The following is a 19130-nucleotide window of genomic DNA, read 5'->3' on the forward strand; positions in this document are numbered from 1 at the left end:
AGGATTTTATTTAATCGACCTGAGAAGCAGCCTCTGCCGCGCTCTCGTCTCTTCTTTTATGTTTCTCTCCCTGTATCGCTCACTCGTCTCTTTCGCCCCCTGTCGGCGGCGGTTAAAATAGAATCGCCCCGTCAAAATTGAAATCCCCTATTAATGTATTGATTATAGGTCCGGGTCCGTATAGGTCGGTCGGCGTCTGTGTCCGGAACCGGACCGTGGTCCGCCTGTTGCCGACCCCTGCTCTAGGGTCTAAGATGATGCTCACTTCGCAGTTATGTTTACTTTTACAACACAACTTTACTCCCTCTTCTTCTCTGCTCAGATAGCCACCGTCTGCTCTGAGCGCATCCATTGTGTCTCTAATTCTCGCTCAACCACACACGCTACGCTCAGACTACACACTTAGGGCCCACACTACTTTATAGCAACATGTTTTCTTATAAATACAAATACTTTAATGTAAATGATTGAATTAACTTTCCCCAGAGCTGTCAAACACACTGTTGCAGCTGTCAGGGAGACTCACAGCTATAAGTCAAAAGATCGGCTAAAGGCATGTATCCGTCGTCATCTTGCTTCAAGCAAATAAATACTGTCTCATATGAGCTGAAACAGAATGACCATTTAAATCGTTCTATTTGTAACAATGGCTTTGAAATCCCTTGATCGTAGAATCAAACGATAATTCAAAATGATCGCAATCTGTTCAAATAATCGCGACCAAGCAATTATGTAACAATTGAAACAGACATTGCAACAAAACTATGGTTCAGCTATTAAAAGAGGCCCATGCTTTGACAGGGCTGAGGTGTGTGAGGATCTTCAGTGTTACCCCAGGTTGAACCCCAGCCAGTCCACATCACCTCAGTCGTCACCCCGGCAGTATGCATTCACTGCACTATTACACCGCCAACAGGCTGAGAAAGGTAGAAGAAAGGAGAGGGAAGGAGTGGTCCGTCTGGATTTAAATTGAAAGAGAGTGAAAATGTGATAGAGTAAGGTGGTGACCAAAAATAAATCAAAAAGGCAAGGAAGGCGGAAGAGGCAGAGAGAACATGAGAGAGAGAGCGTAGAGTGCTAGCAAAGACATGAAGATGACAGGAGAAAGGGAGGGAGAGAGGGGAGGAAAAAGAGGGAGGCTCAGGAACTGTGCAGCTGTGAGAGCGTATTAAACAATCACTTCTGTGTCAGCAGCTCGACACCGGCAGAAGAGATCTAGTAGAGTAGCTGTGCTCAGCCAATGCAAAAACAACCATCACTGACGTCAAAGCCTGGCTTTGCCTCCTCGTGGTTCTCCACCAAAATATGTTTGTCCACAAACATGAAAAAGGCCAGTTGACTCAACTCAACCACCTTTTGGTAGCAAATCACAGAAACAGCCTAACCGAGATTCTTAACAGATGATACTGAAACATGTCAGACCAGTACAAAGCCCTTCAGCATACATCAAATCACAGTGCACCGATCCACATTCTGCATGAGGCGAGTAGCATGTGCAGTCTGCACCAGAGCAGCTTCAGTCTCCAGAGGAGCTGAAACACAAGCCGCATGGTGTACTGACAGTGGGTGGAGCTGCCGGGGCCGCCATCCCCTCAATGTCAATCACAGCAATGACACAGTCCGACAACAGGCAACCAGCACTGATAACACAATGCACACACGACACGTCCGCATGCACGTAGATGAGAACATTTATTTAAAATGTCACACATACAGATAAAACAAAGATCTTCTTATGGTAACTGGAAGAGTGACGTGTGACTATCTGTGTGTAGCTGCATGTGTGTGTGTTGTGCATGTCTAGCGTGTGCTTAAGGGGGTAGGGCGTCAAGGCAACGCAAGCCTCGAGACAAGAGGGTGGTTGCCGTGGAAACCTCAGGCTGAGATCTCAGCAGTCGGACGATTGAAGGGAAAGAAAGAGCAATAGACAGAGAGAGATGGAGGGAAAGAGCGTGAGTGTGATGTAAAAACAGGAGGGCAACGTCCCGAGGGCAAGGAGGGAAAACTAAAACAGAGAAACATAGAGAAATACAGCTGAAGGATGGGGGGGGAAGGGGTAATGATATCGAAGAAGGAGGGGAAGACAATAAAAGATAATTACAGACACACAGTGAGGCAGAAGAGGAAGAGATCAAAGAAGAGTAAATTAAAGCCTGAAGGAGTGATGGAGGACAGGAGAGAGGCGGGAGAGGTGGACTCACAGGGAACGGTGCGGAGGTAGAGGTTGTCTCTGATGATCTGCTGGTGGTCGTGGTCCACTGAGCCCTTGGAGAATCGCAGGTTGAGGTAGTGCCGCAAATCCTTGTCAACCACCCCCCCTGAAAACAAATACAGAGAGATTAGAGCTTGCTTTCCTTTACATGACACGCAACACAAGCCTGACATTTTGTGGGAGTGATATCAAAATGTCTGATTGGCTTTTGTTTCAAGATTGGCTCGGGATCAATCATGATGTAGGTGACACTGGATTGGAAACAACTGAAGGTCTCACTGTAGGAAACCAGTTGTCTGCCCAGTAGGCCAATCGTTCGCACACACGCGCACACACACACACACACACACACACACACACACACACACACACACACACACACACACACACACACACACACACACACACACACACACACACACACACACACACACACACACACACACACACACACACACACACACACACACACACACACACACACCACACACACACACACACACACACACACACACACACACACACACACACACACACACACACACACACACACACACACACACATTGCTCAACCCGAGAGAACTTGACATTTGCTTACAGATGATAATGTTCTTTACGATACCTAATAGGTTTGTCTGAATTTGGAGGATATGAGGAGAATATTTCAGTTGTATGCAATATATCAGGTATTAAATCTAATGACATTATTACTTTAATAAAGGGTTTGAAGAAGCTGATACACAATGAATGTACAGCTTGTCACAACAGTAATACAGTGAGGAGAAATATGTCTGATAACCTTAAAAGCTTGTGAAGAAGAAGATAAGGGGTAACTGTCTATAAAGGGTGTTAAATAAAAAAGCTTTTGTGACTCAATATGAAGGAAAATTGCTTAGTCAGATTGAAAGCTTGCACTGATTTTCACATCAAAAAAACACACACACACACAGTAATTGTGTAAACCAGTGATCCCCTTGGGGATAAATAAATGTGCGGTGTCAGCAGGTTGGGTGACACTAGCCTACAGAGGACAGAAGCTCACACCACCTCATCACTTCCTGTCTCTGCCTTTTACCCTCTGTACAAGCTGTCTTCCTCCTCATGAAGCCACTGAACTGAAACAGTCAAATGAATGACTAACATAGCATAAATTAAGAGGAAGAGAGCACGCCAACATATCTGTGCTGCACACACACTGTATGATAATTACCATGAATAGTTTCTCCTCCCTGCATCCCAAACCGAAGAAGCCCAGGAGGATGAGAACTTATTTTCCACGCAACATTCGGTATGCAAGACTATCACATCAGACAGTGGGGAGGATGACGTTACATGCCATGCATTTACAAACGAAAAACATCTCTTCTCACTGGTGCCTTTTCTAGCTGACAGCTTTCGGCCTACCGGTTTAGATTAATGCAGCCTACCCGTCAACAGGAACATACAGCCTACCATCAGAGGGAATTGGAATGGTGCACTGTGCAGATACCTGTGTGTATGTTGCCGGCACAGGTGGCTCTCTGATTTTGCAATAAGGAATTCTTTGGAACAACATCTTATGTAAATTGACACCATTTTAGCGAGGCTGTGAAGCACTGTGAATTGCTTCACAAACAGCAAAGCAAAAGGACAGGAGAGGAGAGAGCCGGAAAACAAAGAAATACATGAAATCTTGATGCAAAGATTGTCGCAGTTCTCAGGTTGGTAAACATCTACAGCTATGTAGTCAGGCAAAGGCCATTTCATGCACAGACACCGACACACACATATTATACATGCACACCGACACACACAGGCATTTGTGCAGAGAGAAATCTAGAGACAGACAGACAGAGTGAAGACAACGGTGGTGCAGACAAGGCACCTCATCAGCAGCTAGCCCAGATGTTGATAAGAAGCAGTCCCTTCTCCACAGGTATACATCCACAGACAGCCTGTCCTCCCGGGCGTCCTCTAGCCTTGCAAACAACCACTGCACATCTTCTGCCGCCTCGGTGAAACCTCAATGTCCTCCCTGCTGCCTCTACTTCTCCACCGCTGCTGCTGCTCCACCACACACACTCGCAGCACCTGGCTGCAGCCAATTTTAATCCCAGAGAAGATGCCGAGGAAGAGGGGGAAGGGAGATGCAGAGAGACGCGGAGAGATGAGAGAGACGACGACCGTCGGGAGAAAAGAGAGGAGAAGGAGATGTGCCAGTGGGAAGCCGGACTCCAAACGACCTGCCAGCGGATTGGCCAGAGAGCTTCCACTGTCCTGCAGCACCCCCTATCTGCTGCTGCCGTCACTGCACCGCTTCACTTTGTGTGCATCTGTAAGGTGAATGTTTGTGTGTGCAAGATAGTGAGAGAAACATTGAGTAAGAGTGTAAAGTAAATGTTTATATATGTGAAAGCATTTGTAGATCTGTGTATTTCTGTGTGTTTGTTTGAAAGTGTGTGTGTGTGTGTGTGTGTGTGTGTGTGTGTGTGTGTGTGTGTGTGTGGGTGTACCCAGATGCTCCCTGGCATTCCTCAAATACACTGTGTCTCTCCCTGTTTGACCTTGTGTTAACGTCACTGACAAGAGAGAAATACTGAGACGCCACAGCAGCATATGTCACACTGAGGCTACACACACTCGTACGCACACGGAGGGATGCGGATGATAAGCTCACAGCTGCAGATGCCAGAGAAGATGCCTTGAGCACCGTCTTGGGCAAGTTTTGGTCTGAACACAAGGAGGAATAAAATAAACACCAACACAGAAACATGCTCATGATATGAGTACTCAGCTCAGGGCACGGCTGAGTGAGGAGGAGGATGGATGTATATAAAGAGAGGATTTATTGGTATAACTCTTCAAATATGCAAATTCAGAATCCTCAGAGGTAAACGTTATGCTGTACACCTCAGTGCAAACTTATTTTGTGACTGGTTGCTTCAACAAAGCAGGAAAAGGTATTGGGAGGACAAGTTTACCTAAAAATTTAGCACCAAGGATGATGGCCACCATCCATCACAAACTCTAAAAAAAGCTGCTAAAAAAAACAACTGCTAGGAGCAGCGTCCAGCTTATCAATCAACACCTGGTGCAGAGGTAAAGTGGGTCTCTATGGTTTTTGTCTCTTGAATCTATATGTTCAATATCTAAGATGCGCTATGTGTTGTCCCTATGTCCACCTAATATCAATTCAAACACCATGACACAATTCCATCAGATTAATGATAAAAACCTAGAGGACATTATTCAACTTCTGAAATCCTCCTCCTGCTGCCTTGATATTATTCCAACAGGATCTTTCAAAGATGTTTTGCCTTGCATGGCCTCAGATCTACTTCATATAGTAAACACATCTCTTCACTCAGGTATTTTTCCACAGGCCCTGAAAACTGCAGTCATTAAACCGCTCTTAAAAAAGAATAATCTAGATGCTTCAGTAATGAACAATTACAGGCCCATATCAAACCTGCCATTTCTAGGTAAAATCATTGAATAAATAGTTTTTTCAACAGTTGAGTAATTTCTTGCATTTAAATTGTTGTTTTGATGTGTTCCAGTCAGGCTTTCGTCCAAACCACAGCACTGAGACTGCTCTTGTAAAGGTCTTCAATGACATCCACTTAAACACAGACAGTGGCAGAACTTCAGTGTTAGTATTATTACATCTCAGTGCTGCGTTTGACACTGTTGACCACAACATATTACTCGACCGACTAGAAAACTGGGTGGGACTTTCGGAAACAGTTCTAAATTGGTTTGAATCCTACTTAAAGGACAGAAAAAACTTTGTTTCTATAGGTAAATACACATCTGAGTTGACAAATATGACATGTGGGGTACCTCAAGGCTCCATCTTGGGGCCTCTTCTCTTTAACATCTACATGCTACTGGCTCAGATAATGAAAAACAACTAAATAAGTTACCATAGCTATGCGGATGACACACAAATTTACGTAACTATTTCACCAGGAGACTATGCTCCAATTCAAACACTGAGTAAGTGCATTGAACAAATCAATGACTGGATGTGTCAGACCTTTCTCCAATTAAACAAAGATAAAACTGAGGTAATGGTTTTTGGAGCCAAGGCAGAACATATCAAAGTTAGCGCTGAGCTTCAGTCTGCAATGTTCAAAACAACGGATAAAGCCAGAAATCTAGGTGTAGTCATGGACTCTGACCTGAGTTTCAACAGTCAAATTAAAACAATTACTAAATCAGCCTACTATCACCTAAAGAACATATCTAGGATTAAAAGACTAATGTCACAGCAGGATTTGGAAAAACTTGTCCATGCTTTTATCTTCAGTAGACTCGACTACTGCAATGGTGTCTTCACAGGTCTCACTAAAAAATATATTAGAAAGCTGCAGCTAATTCAGAACGCCGCTGCTCGAGTCCTCACTAACACTAAGAAAGTGGATCACATCACTCCTGTTCTGAAGTCTTTACACTGGCTTCCTGTGTGTCAAAGAATAGATTTCAAAATACTGCTGCTGGTTTATAAAGCTTTGAATGGTTTAGGCCCAAAATAAATTTCTGACCTCCTGCTAAATTATGAACCATCCAGATCTCTCAGGTCTTCAGGGACTGGTCAGCTTTCTGTCCCCAGAGTCAGAACTAAACATGGTAAAGCAGCGTTCAGTTATTATGCTCCAAATATCTGGAACAAACTCCCAGAAACCTGCAGGTCCGCTGCAACTCTTACTACTTTTAAATCCAGACTAAAGACTTTTATTTTTGCCGCTGCTTTTAATTGAACTATTCATATCTTAGACTGCACTGTAACTTTTATCCATGTATTTTTTCTTTTAATGTTTATTTTATTATCTTTTCTTTTTAATGACTGATTTTAAATGCCATTTTCTTAATGTCTTTCGTTTTTTGTAAAGCACTTTGAATTACCTTGTGTTGAAAGGTGCTATATAAATAAACTTGCCTTGCCTTGCCTTACTACATCATGCCACATCCTGTCAGCATTATCAACCAAGTAGCTTTCTGTTTTACCAAGGAAATCAACAAGAAATCAGTTTCACAGATCAGATTCTGCAGATTTGATAGCGTGGTGTTGATGCAAAATGGTTGTCCAGCAATGCATGTGCAGCAGAGGGAAAGATATATTCATAAGCGTCTTTGGGTTCGAGAAAAGTGCTATAAAAATACAATTTATTATTATTATTATTATAAAGCCTAACCCACAAAAGGAACTTTTCTGTCTCAAATGAAAACACAGCAAGAAATAAACAATAGCTATATGTGAGGATAAGGATAATAACATAATTGTGTGGTGTGTCATTTATTGCTTTCTAAATGGTTCACTTTGAAGACATTGTAGCTGGGACATCGAGAAATCTAAGGTTTGGTTAGATTGACTAATCTTCACACATAGGTTTTAAACAGTAATTAAATGTTAATGTGCAATAACGATCAGACCGCTGTAATAACATTGAGCTGTTCTTCTTCCCTCAAGTTAGTGATGTAAATACCAGAACAAGAAAAAACCAGGAACCAACAGGCTTGTTCTGGTATTTACCACACTTTAGTTAAGAGGCTGCGGTGGATTCAGTGGTGATTGTTTACAGAAACAAGATCTGACCTGACCTCCACACTGTTACTTACTGCTGCTCTTTCAGTCAGGCTCATTTACAGATCATTTAACAGTTAGAAATGTGGGATTAGCCACAATTCTTCAAATCTGATTATATTTTAAATAACTTTTTCAAATTTGAACAGAAATACAGCTTACTCCTGAGCTATTTCACAGCAACCACATTTGTACTCATTTTAGATTTCCATCAGGAGCTTAATCGATATTTAAGCACTGACAATTGTGTGATGATACAACATTGTCTGAACTAAACTGCACCCATCATCCCATCAAAATGCATCCGAACTGCAAGTATGCACATAACATGCAGTTCGACATATCAACAGATATTATCAGTATCAGAAACAGCTTTATTGACAAGTAGGTTACCACATACGAGGATTTGCCTTGGTGTACATGGTGAATACATATACACAGTTAAAGTAGATACAAAAAGTAAGAAAAGCAACCCAAAAATAAAATAAAAACAATTGAAACTATTATATGTTAACGTGTAGAAAACGATTTTGAAATGTGGATATACCAGAAAATTACGTGCAATATACTCTTGCAAAGTACTTCGAATAACACAATAACATCAAATATGTGCAGTACTGTTTTGGACAGTGAATGAGAGCTTGTGTACAAATGTGCAAAATATTGGAGGGTTGCACAGAACCGGCAACACTTAAATGAAATAAATAAAAACAAGATATTGTTTGCATACTAGTGTGCTTTAATGCAATGCATACAATCTATAGTGTGGCTGAAGGCAAGTATCAGCGTTATCCACTGGATACTATGGATAATCATATCGACACAAAGAGAGTCACCTTCATCCTCAGTGGGAGGCCTGGGTTGTTAATAAGGTCAATACTAGAGCAGAAAACACATGTCAGCGTGTGTGTGTGTGTGTGTGTGTGTGTGTGTGTGTGTGTGTGTGTGTGTGTGTGTGTGTGTGTGTGTGTTGTTATTGGAGGTTGTGGAGGATGGATCTGAGGTTGATGCAGAGGAAGTTGTGTGTGTGTGGTTGGCTTCTAACCCTAATTTTTAACCAGCAAACTAATGCTCTTTGCACTTCCTTATGTTTTCTTTCCTCCACCTTCGATCTCTGTGAAGACATTTATATATATATATATATATATATATATATATATATGAAACTTCAGTGCAAGATAATTAAAGATGCACTATAGCAGGCCTGATAATAATACAGTTTTCCTTCTTGAGATGATAAGTAAATTGTTAATCCTGCCCTGAACTCCCTCAGCAGGTCAAGATCACACTCCAACACCCGCCAATCATATTGATAATCTGTCTTCCTCAAAACAGCATCCAGCCTGAGGCCAAAGTAACCGGCATGCAAACTACATGCTCATATAATGAGAAGCAGATATTCTTTTATCAAAACAAAACTCAGGGTTCACCAGAGTCTTATCTGCCACACACTTATCTCTGCTGTTTCTTCCATTATAATAACATTCAAACATTATTTTATCTTGCTCTGAGCCCCTTTCTTTTATTAGACTACATAAGACGTAGGCATGATGTTTAATTGTATTAATTTGAAATGCACAGCTTTTGATTTGTGTGCTGTATTTGGTTTTATTTTTAGCCTGGGTTGCATCTTTTCCATTTGTAATAGTGCTTACTAATGCTTGTTTCTACTTTATATTGCCCTTTTGATTGTAATGCCCTGCAGCAAGGCACATTTCCTTTAGGAGATGGTTTATGATTATCCATCACTATCTATTTTTTAAATGATTTTTTCCTCAATCAATCATGCGGTTTACAAATAGGATGCCTTTAGATGTTAAAGTCTAAAACCCTAACATTTTCAGCTAATAAAACAAATATGGCAGATCTGAGAAGCTAAAAATAAATGAATGCAAAGTACTTTTGCTTGAAAAATTACCCAAACTGAGCACCACTTTCACAAGGCAGGGCAGAATGCATTACATTGTTTACATGTACACCAACAACATGAGGCTAAGGGGAGGAGCAGATAGATGTAGAAAACCAACAGGAGCCATTTTGTTTGATTTGGGATGGCATAATTAGCTCTGACATGCCCATTCTCCCAGGAGACTGAGCGAGGAGGGAAGCAAAGTCTTGCCACATTGATTCTCTGAGTTTCTCTCCACACAAAGTTTTACCGCTCAACTCTTAAGTGCAAACAACCCTGCAGTCACGCTTCAGGAAAACATGCTGGTATGCCAAGTCTTACTGTGTGCACGCGGCGTGCTCACACACCCGGAAACCTACATACAAGCAAAACCTCATAATCAGACGGAAACAGTGAGAGGTAAACATGATGCAACATTAGGTCAAACTTGGCTTCACACTTAATACTTTCCTGCAAACATTCCCAGTCGGTCTCTCTCTCCCAACAAACATTAACACTCTCCTTTTCCCCTAACTAAACTACAAATACACCTGACAACTACCACACACACCTGAACGAGTCCAAGCGGAAATGTATACATCCGCTACTATACTAGAAGTAAACTGGATGCCTGGCTAGTCAAAGGCCAAGATTTGAGCTGATCCATGGACAAAGAGGTGCTCAAGTGGTTGTCATAGGTAACAAAACTCAGCAACAGACAAGGAAGGCTTCTCAATACTCTAATTTCCCCTCCTCGACTCCTCGACTCATCGGTCCTCCGGTAGTGACCCGGAAATGGATTTCAGCGTGCCATGTTGAAGGACATCTAATTTCTCTAAATGCCCATCGAGGGCCGAGCATCGAGCATTGAGGAGCTATAACCGAGGATACACTGATGGTTCCTCCACGGATGCATTTCCGGGAACGGTGGAGGCGTGACGCACGGCCGGACTTATCTCAGCCAATGACAGCTCTGCATGCACCCCCTGGATATTATAGACCATTTAGTGCTTCACATAATAAAATACACAACGGCTGTAGCCTGATTATGCTTTAGGAGCTGTAGGTGTGTGGTAGGCTACAGTGTGTAGGTGTGTGTGTTGTACAGTGTGTAGGTGCATGTGGTACAGTGTGTAGGTGTGTGTTGTACAGTGCGTAGATGCGGCGGACAGACGGGTCTCAGTTGGTTTGGTGTCCGATGCTTACTTTTAATACTTGTAAATACAACTTTTGGCCCGTAATTTCAATTCCCCATTTCAGCGACCAGAGAGAGGGGGGGGATATATCCAGTCTCTGATTGTGTTACGTTATTATGAGAGTGCTCTCATACTTGTTTGATTCTGAAATTGTATATATTTAGAAATATATGTGTGTGTACTGTATATGTCCGCATCTGTAGCCTGTTATTGTCTCATTATACCGCACTGTCAATGAATTAAAAGTAAATATATAAGTCATCATGAACACAGTTCTGTCCATCAGACAGAGGGCTGCTGTGCCTCCTGTCATTATTAATGGACGTCTCTTTAAAATGCCCGCTCAGAGGAGAGGATTTCTCTAACAGCCTGCTGCTTCCCCTCCTCTCTCCTCGGTTCCCCTCTTCGACTCCTCCGCTCGTATCTCCTGTGGGCGGGACTAAGTCACGAGGATAGGAGTAGAAGAGGGGAAATTAGAGAATTGAGAAGCCTTCAAGGTGATCAATAGCTTGCCTGCACTCCCACATGAGGTCACACAGACTACTGTGTATAACTAAACTGTAGGTTGGGAGTCAAGGGTCAACTAACACACAACTTGACACCGTCACACAAATGTCATGCTCTATTATTATATACTTCAAACTCAATTTACATTATTTGTATCCGTAACTCAGGAATTCATATGCTAATTAAGACCATTTCACACTAATGTCTAATAGGAGTGGTGACATTTTGAACATAATTAGATGTAAACTACAATTACACTGGTTGGCAGAGGCATTCAACTTCAAGTCGGTAATTCTAGTTTTCATATGACCTGGAGGCGAAATGTTGAGTGAAACTAAGACACAGGTGTAACTAATAGCATTACTAATTGCTACACTGCATTGCAATAATTACTGGAGCAATCAACAGTTTTATTAGACACACCTGTGGAAATACAATGGAAGTATGTCAGTGTCATAAATGAGAACCCACAACAGTCACTAAATTTGTGGCTAATAAAAGTGAGTGACTGTGTTTTACTTGCATGCAAGTCCTTGCAAACATTACAACAGTGCAAGATAGTCAGCCATATTTACCAATAGAAAAATACATGTACATCACAATAAGTAATGGTGTTGGGTGCAAGAATGCATGTCTAATAATATACGTTTTATTTCACTAAAAACAGCATGTACCCTTAAGTGAAACGTGACTTCTGTGTTTTAAGGAAAATGTTGACATTGTGTTTGTTTGTGTTCCGTGCACTTAGCTAACAAGCTTAAGCAGAAGAACAGGCTAACCGTTACATTACTTGACTAAGCGCAACAAAAACGTAGTAAATAAAGTATAGAAAGATAGCTTAAAACGCGTAAATCAATTAAACGTACCTTGCTTTCACTCTTGACTGGAGTTGAACTCATACTGTATTACACCCTCCCATCGCTAATTAGCCTTACCGCAATTTCCGACTTGCAGTTACCTTCGATACCAGTCCAGCACCGTCCGTCTGTCACGCCCAACTTTCAAAATAAGAGAATAACAAAATAAAAGCTTTTAAACAAAATAAGCCTAAGAATTTAAACTTCACATGGCATTAAAACAGCCATGTATGGGGTCATCTATAAATATGATTTAAATCCAATTCTACCAGCTTATTTTATGTTTTCTTTCATTGTATTCTATTGAAGTGTTCTTTATGTATATGCACATACAGCATGGACATTCTTTCACACACAGTGACGTCACGAGCTACCCACAATGCAACGCGCGCCATATATATATATATAAATACGCCATTTTCCTGGAGGTGCTAATATCCTGGAGGTGCTCATAAAACAGCTAGCTAACGTAGCCAGGCAGAGCGCACTAGGTTTTTTTTCTGAATTAACGACCGAAGAAATCGCTGCATGTCTTCGGATTACATCTCTGGACTTGAGGGGTGTGCTCTAGGTCGTTACCAGCGTAAACTAGAGCTGTGTGGGTTGTCCGATTGCCCTTACAGATGTATGGAAAAACGACTCTCGAAAGTGGCCTTCGGTCGATTTTGGCAGCATCTACGTCTATCTTCTGGAAACACCAGGTGAATACCCCACTTGTCACAATAATATTATCATGCCAATGCATATATGTGGTATTTTAGAGTTGACTATATTGATTAAGGCAATAGACTATGATATTCTGGTTGCACCTCGCGTGAAATGGCGGATACCGGAAGTACGGTGTCGCCCTCGGCCCAAAACCCGTATGTGTGTGTGAAAGAATTGCACTATATTGGACATGTTGAGCGAAAATGAATAAATAAAGTGCTTTCTTGTTTTATTTATAATTGATTATAAAGATATTTTTAGTCCTGGAGGTGTTCTGTCTTCTCTTAAGAATGTATTTTCTTATTTATCTCTACCCACACATTTGTCAACTATTCCTTCTTTGTCCCATCAGGTTGCCCAATGTCTCTCTCTTTCTCCTCAGCCACATCTCCAGTTGTCCCGCTAAGGCTATTGGTCTGAAGGTAGCTTGAGTTGGCCTCAGAGGGTCACTGTGTGTGAGACTGAAAGCGAACGAGAGTGTGTGTGAATTACACTGTATAGTTTCCACATGTTGGTGTATTGGTGAGGGTCATTTAGCCGTGGATGAAGTATCTGTTTCTAGTACTCCTAATGGCATTATTACAGCAGGTGGCAGGGACCATTATTAATAGTAAATGACAGAGCCTCTCTCCTAAAGGTCTTAATATTGATCCAGTCTATCCTGAGACTAGTCTTAATGATGATGTTCCTGAATGTCTTTCTCCACAGCACCGTAATCAAGGCCAGACACACATTTACAACCTCTGAGTCACGATAAAGAGAAACAAGCCCACGCTACAAATGAGACTTTAAAATCAAAAGACGGAGGTTATGAATTGCCATCCCTATTCCTCGTTCAATCCAGTGAACAAATGAATTCCTCTTCTCCCCTCACCTCTCATGCTGATGAGATAAATACTGATGGACAAGAGGAGGTGTGTGTTTTTGTGTATGTGCTGGCTGCTGTTTTGAATGCAGCTATGGAGATGTTTGTCACCCCTGATTGCACTCTACAGCTCAAGCTGCGCTCCTCACACAACGAGCAGGATGCATCTTAATGAGACTGAAAGCAACAGAATGATGGAGAGATGCAGAAGAGGAAGAAGAAAGAGTTGAGGATTGAAACTCTGGAGGAAGGGCAAAGGTTTGTGTGGGCTCAAACACTTTATCCTCTGTTCTATAGCAGTCATTCATACTAATGGAGAGAAAATGGAGAGAGATACCAAGGAGACTATACAGAGAGTAATAAGAAACCCATTGGTGTGCGGGCACAGCGGTTAATAACCTGATGGGTTAAAACCAGCAGGGGTGTGTTCCCGGTCAATACAAAGAATAATAATTGTGGCTGTGGCTGAGAGAAGGCCACCCTCTGAGCACCATAATGATTTTACACTCCAATGCTTAATTTAACATCAATGGCCTGATAGGCTAAAGCCTGTCTTTGTCACTACAGGAACTTTTCATGCTGATAAATGCAAACCGAGATGGATTGAACTCAGCTAAACTGTAGTGACACGATTGCTACTTTCTTTTCTATAGTATAGAGTGAACTGAATGAACAGAAATATTTCAAACGGGCCATAACTCACACATCTTAGCAAGTCAGGGGGGAAATTAAAAGCTCTTCACAAAGCAGACATTTAGCCTGACTCATTTCATTCTGACGGTGATCATATACTGTACGTCGATCAAAATATTTGTTGTTATGATATTGGAAACAGCTAGTCATAATAAAATGCATATTTGGATCTGACAATGCTGACGAAGTACTGATGTTAGCACTGAAATTGAAGTACTTTGAAGGACTTTCTAAATTATTATTATTATTAGGCTAAAGAGATGCTTTAGTAGCAGCTTTTATAGTTACAGAGCATTAAAGACCGCAATGATAACTTTTAGATGAGATGCTAAAGGTTTAGAACATTACCATATTGATACAAAATACAGTGCCGTCAAATAAACAGCCTCCCCTCTGAAATGTCAGTGCAGTGAAGGGAAGTCTTACTGAGTATTAACTGATTAGATAGCTACTGTCCTCTACTGGTGCGAAGCATCAACTACAGTGATGAAATAATGCTGAATGCAAATGAAGCACTTAAACTCATCAGCTGACATTTCTCCAGTAAGAGCTTACTGCTGCAAAGAAGATGATTATATCAGCGACGACATTTACTTTAGGTTTATATCCAAACGGTCCAGCAATTACACCTTTTATCTTTCATTAACTAATACATTACCACTAAAACCTGTATTATATGCAGAGGTGGAAGAAGTACTCAGATCTTGTACTTTAGTAAAAGTAGAAGTACCAAAGTGTAGGAATACTCTGTTACGTTAAGTAAGTCCTGCAATCAAAATGTTACTCAAGGAAAAGTACAACATTATTAGTTTCAAAATATGTAGTACTTATTATGCAATTTGGTCAAGAACAATATGTTTATCAAAGCTGGTAAAGGTGCAGCTAGTTTTAATTAGTTTGTATGCTGTAGGGCAGCTTGTGAATTTGACTCCAGGTGTAACATAAGTAATATTTAAGTGTTGATTATATTTGATATCATTAATCCTGATCTTTAAAGTAACCAAAGGTCCAAAATAGTTTAGTTTAGTTTATTTATTTATAGTGTCGTGGACAGTCCCCATCGATGAACTGTCACAAAAACAGTAAATGGTGCAGCTTTAGCCGACATGGCTAATTTCCAGCTGTTGTCCCCGGCCAGATGGTAATAGACACCCTTAAAATTACAATATATCAACAGCATTAGTTATAAGAAAATATATAAAATAAAATAAAAAGGAGGAAAGAGGATAAAAGAGAACAATAAACAACACACGTTACTATATACAGTACATGTCACATATAGCACATCACAATCACATCACAGAAACGAGGGGCAACATCCATGATCACAACATGTAACACAACATGTAACACTCACGCCATACTTAACACAGACTAGTGTGTGCAGGTGTAGTTCTCAGTGAACCATGTTTTTAAGTGAGCTGTGAAGGTGGTATGTGTATGTATGTCTTTGATTTGAGTGGGTAGAGAGTTCCAGTTTTGTATTGCTGTGACCGAGAATGATGACTGACCAAAAGTACTCTTCCTGAATGGGACTGATAGGTCGCCACGTGTGGAGCTTCTCGTGGTCAGTCTGGTGTTGTTACGTTGAGTAACCAATGAGCTAAGAGGTGGAGGGGCTATTGTGCAGGATTTTGTAAACCAGAACGATGTTCCTATACTTTATTAAATCTTCCCAACTCAGGATGTTATGCTTGTTGAGGATGGTACAGTGATGGGAGCGGTTAGGTTTCTGGTCCAGTACTTTGAGGGTTTGTTTGTACAGGGTTGCTAGTGGCTTCAGTGTGGAGCTGTTAGTTTGCCCCCAGCTTGTGAGACAGTATGTAAGATGTGACATGATCATGGCATTCATGTATAATTTAGCAGAATTCAATGTCATTGTGTTTCTTATGTATTTAAAATTTGCTAGGCTAAACTTGACTCTTTGGGTCACTTTTTTGACTTGTGTTTTGAATGTTAAATTAGGCAAGGCAAGGCAAGTTTATTTATATAGCACTTTTCAACACAAGGCAATTCAAAGTGCTTTACAAAAAACGAAAGACATTAAGAAAATGGCATTTAAAATCAGTCATTAAAAAGAAAAGATAATAAAATAAACATTAAAAGAAAAAAATACATGGCAGTCAATTAAACATTAAAAGAAAAAAGTACATGGATAAAAGTTACAGTGCAGTCTAAGATATGAATAGTTCAATTAAAAGCAGCGACAAAAAGAAAAGTCTTCAGCCTGGATTTAAAAGTAGTCAGAGTTGCAGCGGACCTGCAGGTTTCTGGGAGTTTGTTCCAGATATTTGGAGCATAATAACTGAACGCTGCTTCTCCATGTTTAGTTCTGACTCTGGGGACAGAAAGCTGACCAGTCCCTGAAGACCTGAGAGATCTGGATGGTTCATAATTTAGCAGGAGGTCAGAAATGTATTTTGGGCCTAAACCATTCAGTGCTTTATAAACCAGCAGCAGTATTTTGAAATCTATTCTTTGACACACAGGAAGCCAGTGTAAAGACTTCAGAACAGGAGTGATGTGATCCACTTTCTTAGTGTTAGTGAGGACTCGAGCAGCGGCGTTCTGAATCAGCTGCAGCTTCCTAATAGATGTTTTAGTGAGACCTGTGAAGACACCATTGCAGTAGTCGAGTCTACTGAAGATAAAAGCATGGACAAGTTTTTCCAAATCCTGCTGTGACATTAGTCTTTTAATCCTAGATATATTCTTTAGGTGATAGTAGGCTGATTTAGTAACAGTTTTAATGTGACTGTTGAAACTCAGGTCAGAGTCCATGACTACACCTAGATTTCTGGCTTTATCTGTTGTTTTGAACATTGCAGACTGAAGCTCAGCGCTAACTTTTATACATTCTGACTTGGCTCCAAAAACCATTACCTCAGTTTTATCTTTGTTTAATTGGAGAAAGTTCTGACACATCCAGTCATTGATTTGTTCAATGCACTTACTCAGTGTTTGAATTGGAGCATAGTCTCCTGGTGAAATTGTTACGTAAATTTGTGTGTCATCTGCATAGCTATGGTAACTTATTTTGTTGTTCTTCATTATCTGAGCCAGTGGTAGCATGTAGATGTTAAAGAGAAGAGGCCCCAAGATGGAGCCTTGAGGAACCCCACATGTCATATTTGTCAACTCAGATGTGTATTTACCTATAGAAACAAAGTTGTTTCTGTCCTTTAAGTAGGATTCAAACCAATTCAGAACTGTTTCCGAAAGTCCCACCCAGTTTTCCAGTCGGTCTAGTAATATGCTGTGGTCAACAGTGTCAAACGCAGCACTGAGATCTAATAATACTAACACTGAAGTTCTGCCACTGTCTGTGTTTAAGTGGATGTCATTAAAGACCTTTACAAGAGCAGTCTCAGTGCTGTGGTTTGGACGAAAGCCTGACTGGAACACATCCAAACAGTTATTTAAATGCAAGAAATTACTCAACTGTTGAAAAACAACTTTTTCAATGATTTTACCTAGAAATGGCAGGTTTGATATGGGCCTGTAATTGTTCATTACTGAAGCATCTAGATTATTATTTTTTAAGAGCGGTTTAATGACTGCAGTTTTCAGGGCCTGTGGAAAAATACCTGAGTGAAGAGATTTGTTTACTATATGAAGTAGATCTGAGGCCATGCAAGGCAAAACATCTTTGAAAAATCCTGTTGGAATAATATCAAGGCAGCAGGAGGAGGATTTCAGAAGTTGAATAATGTCCTCTAGGTTTTTATCATTAATCTGATGGAATTGTGTCATGATGTCTGAATTGATGTTAAGTGGAGATAGGGACAACACATTTGCTGTTCCTGATGCAGAGGCACTGACTGCTTGTCTGATTTTCTGAATTTTGTCAGTGAAGAAGGAGGCAAAATCATTGCACACCCTGGTGGATAGAAATTCAGAGGCTACTGACACTGGGGGGTTAGTTAGTCTGTCGACGGTAGCAAACAAGGCACGTGCGTTGTTTTTGTTTTTGGTAATGATGTCAGAGAAGAACGATTGTCGTGCGTTTTTCAATTCCAAATTATAAAGGCCAAGTCTCTCTTTATAGATTTCAAAGTGAACCTGGAGTTTTGTTTTTCGCCACCTGCGTTCAGCTTTTCGACATTCTCTTTTTTCTGTTTTCACGCTCATGGCCTTTCTCCATGGAGATATTTTCTTGCCAGTCACTTCCTTTACCTTAGTTGGAGCAATGGCATCTATAACATTTTTAATTTTTTAATTAAAATGATTTACTAGCTCATTTACTGAGATGTTAGCAGGGGCAAGTGTGGAAGAAAAATTCTGAGTAAACATTTCCCTAGTATTTTCAGTTAAATATCGCTTTGTGGTTACCTCTTTTTGAACATTTTTGTGAACAGAAATAGAGCTCTCAAAGAAAACACAGGAATGGTCAGAGAGTGCAACATCAGTCACCACAACCTTAGAGATATTCAGACCCTTTGAGATAATTAAGTCCAGAGTGTGCCCCTTATTGTGCGTGGGCTCCGTCACATGCTGAGTCAGTCCATAGCTATCAAGAACACAAAACAGTTCTTTAGCCCCTCTGTCCTGGGGGTTGTCAACATGGATGTTAAAATCACCAACAATGACTAGACGGTCAAAGTCAATACACACTATAGACAGCAGTTCAAATTAGAG

General features: G+C 40.9%; 1 protein-coding gene across 8 annotated transcripts in view; it reads right to left on the bottom strand.

The window, feature by feature from the left end:
- Positions 1-19130, bottom strand: part of LOC117545692 (membrane-associated guanylate kinase, WW and PDZ domain-containing protein 2-like) — a 97122-nt gene that overhangs the window by 68860 nt on the left and 9132 nt on the right. For 6 of the 8 annotated variants that reach the window (XM_034215578.1, XM_034215577.1, XM_034215575.1 and 3 more), the window contains exon 2: positions 2202-2318. In XM_034215578.1, coding sequence (XP_034071469.1) covers positions 2202-2318 — 117 coding nt within the window. Of the gene's footprint in view, positions 1-2201; positions 2319-4076; positions 4401-12235; positions 12303-19130 lie in introns of those variants that run through there. The other 2 variants (XM_034215580.1, XM_034215579.1) reach the window with 2 other exon arrangements.

Source organism: Gymnodraco acuticeps, unplaced genomic scaffold, assembly GCF_902827175.1.
Source record: "Gymnodraco acuticeps unplaced genomic scaffold, fGymAcu1.1, whole genome shotgun sequence".
NCBI lineage: Eukaryota > Metazoa > Chordata > Actinopteri > Perciformes > Bathydraconidae > Gymnodraco > Gymnodraco acuticeps.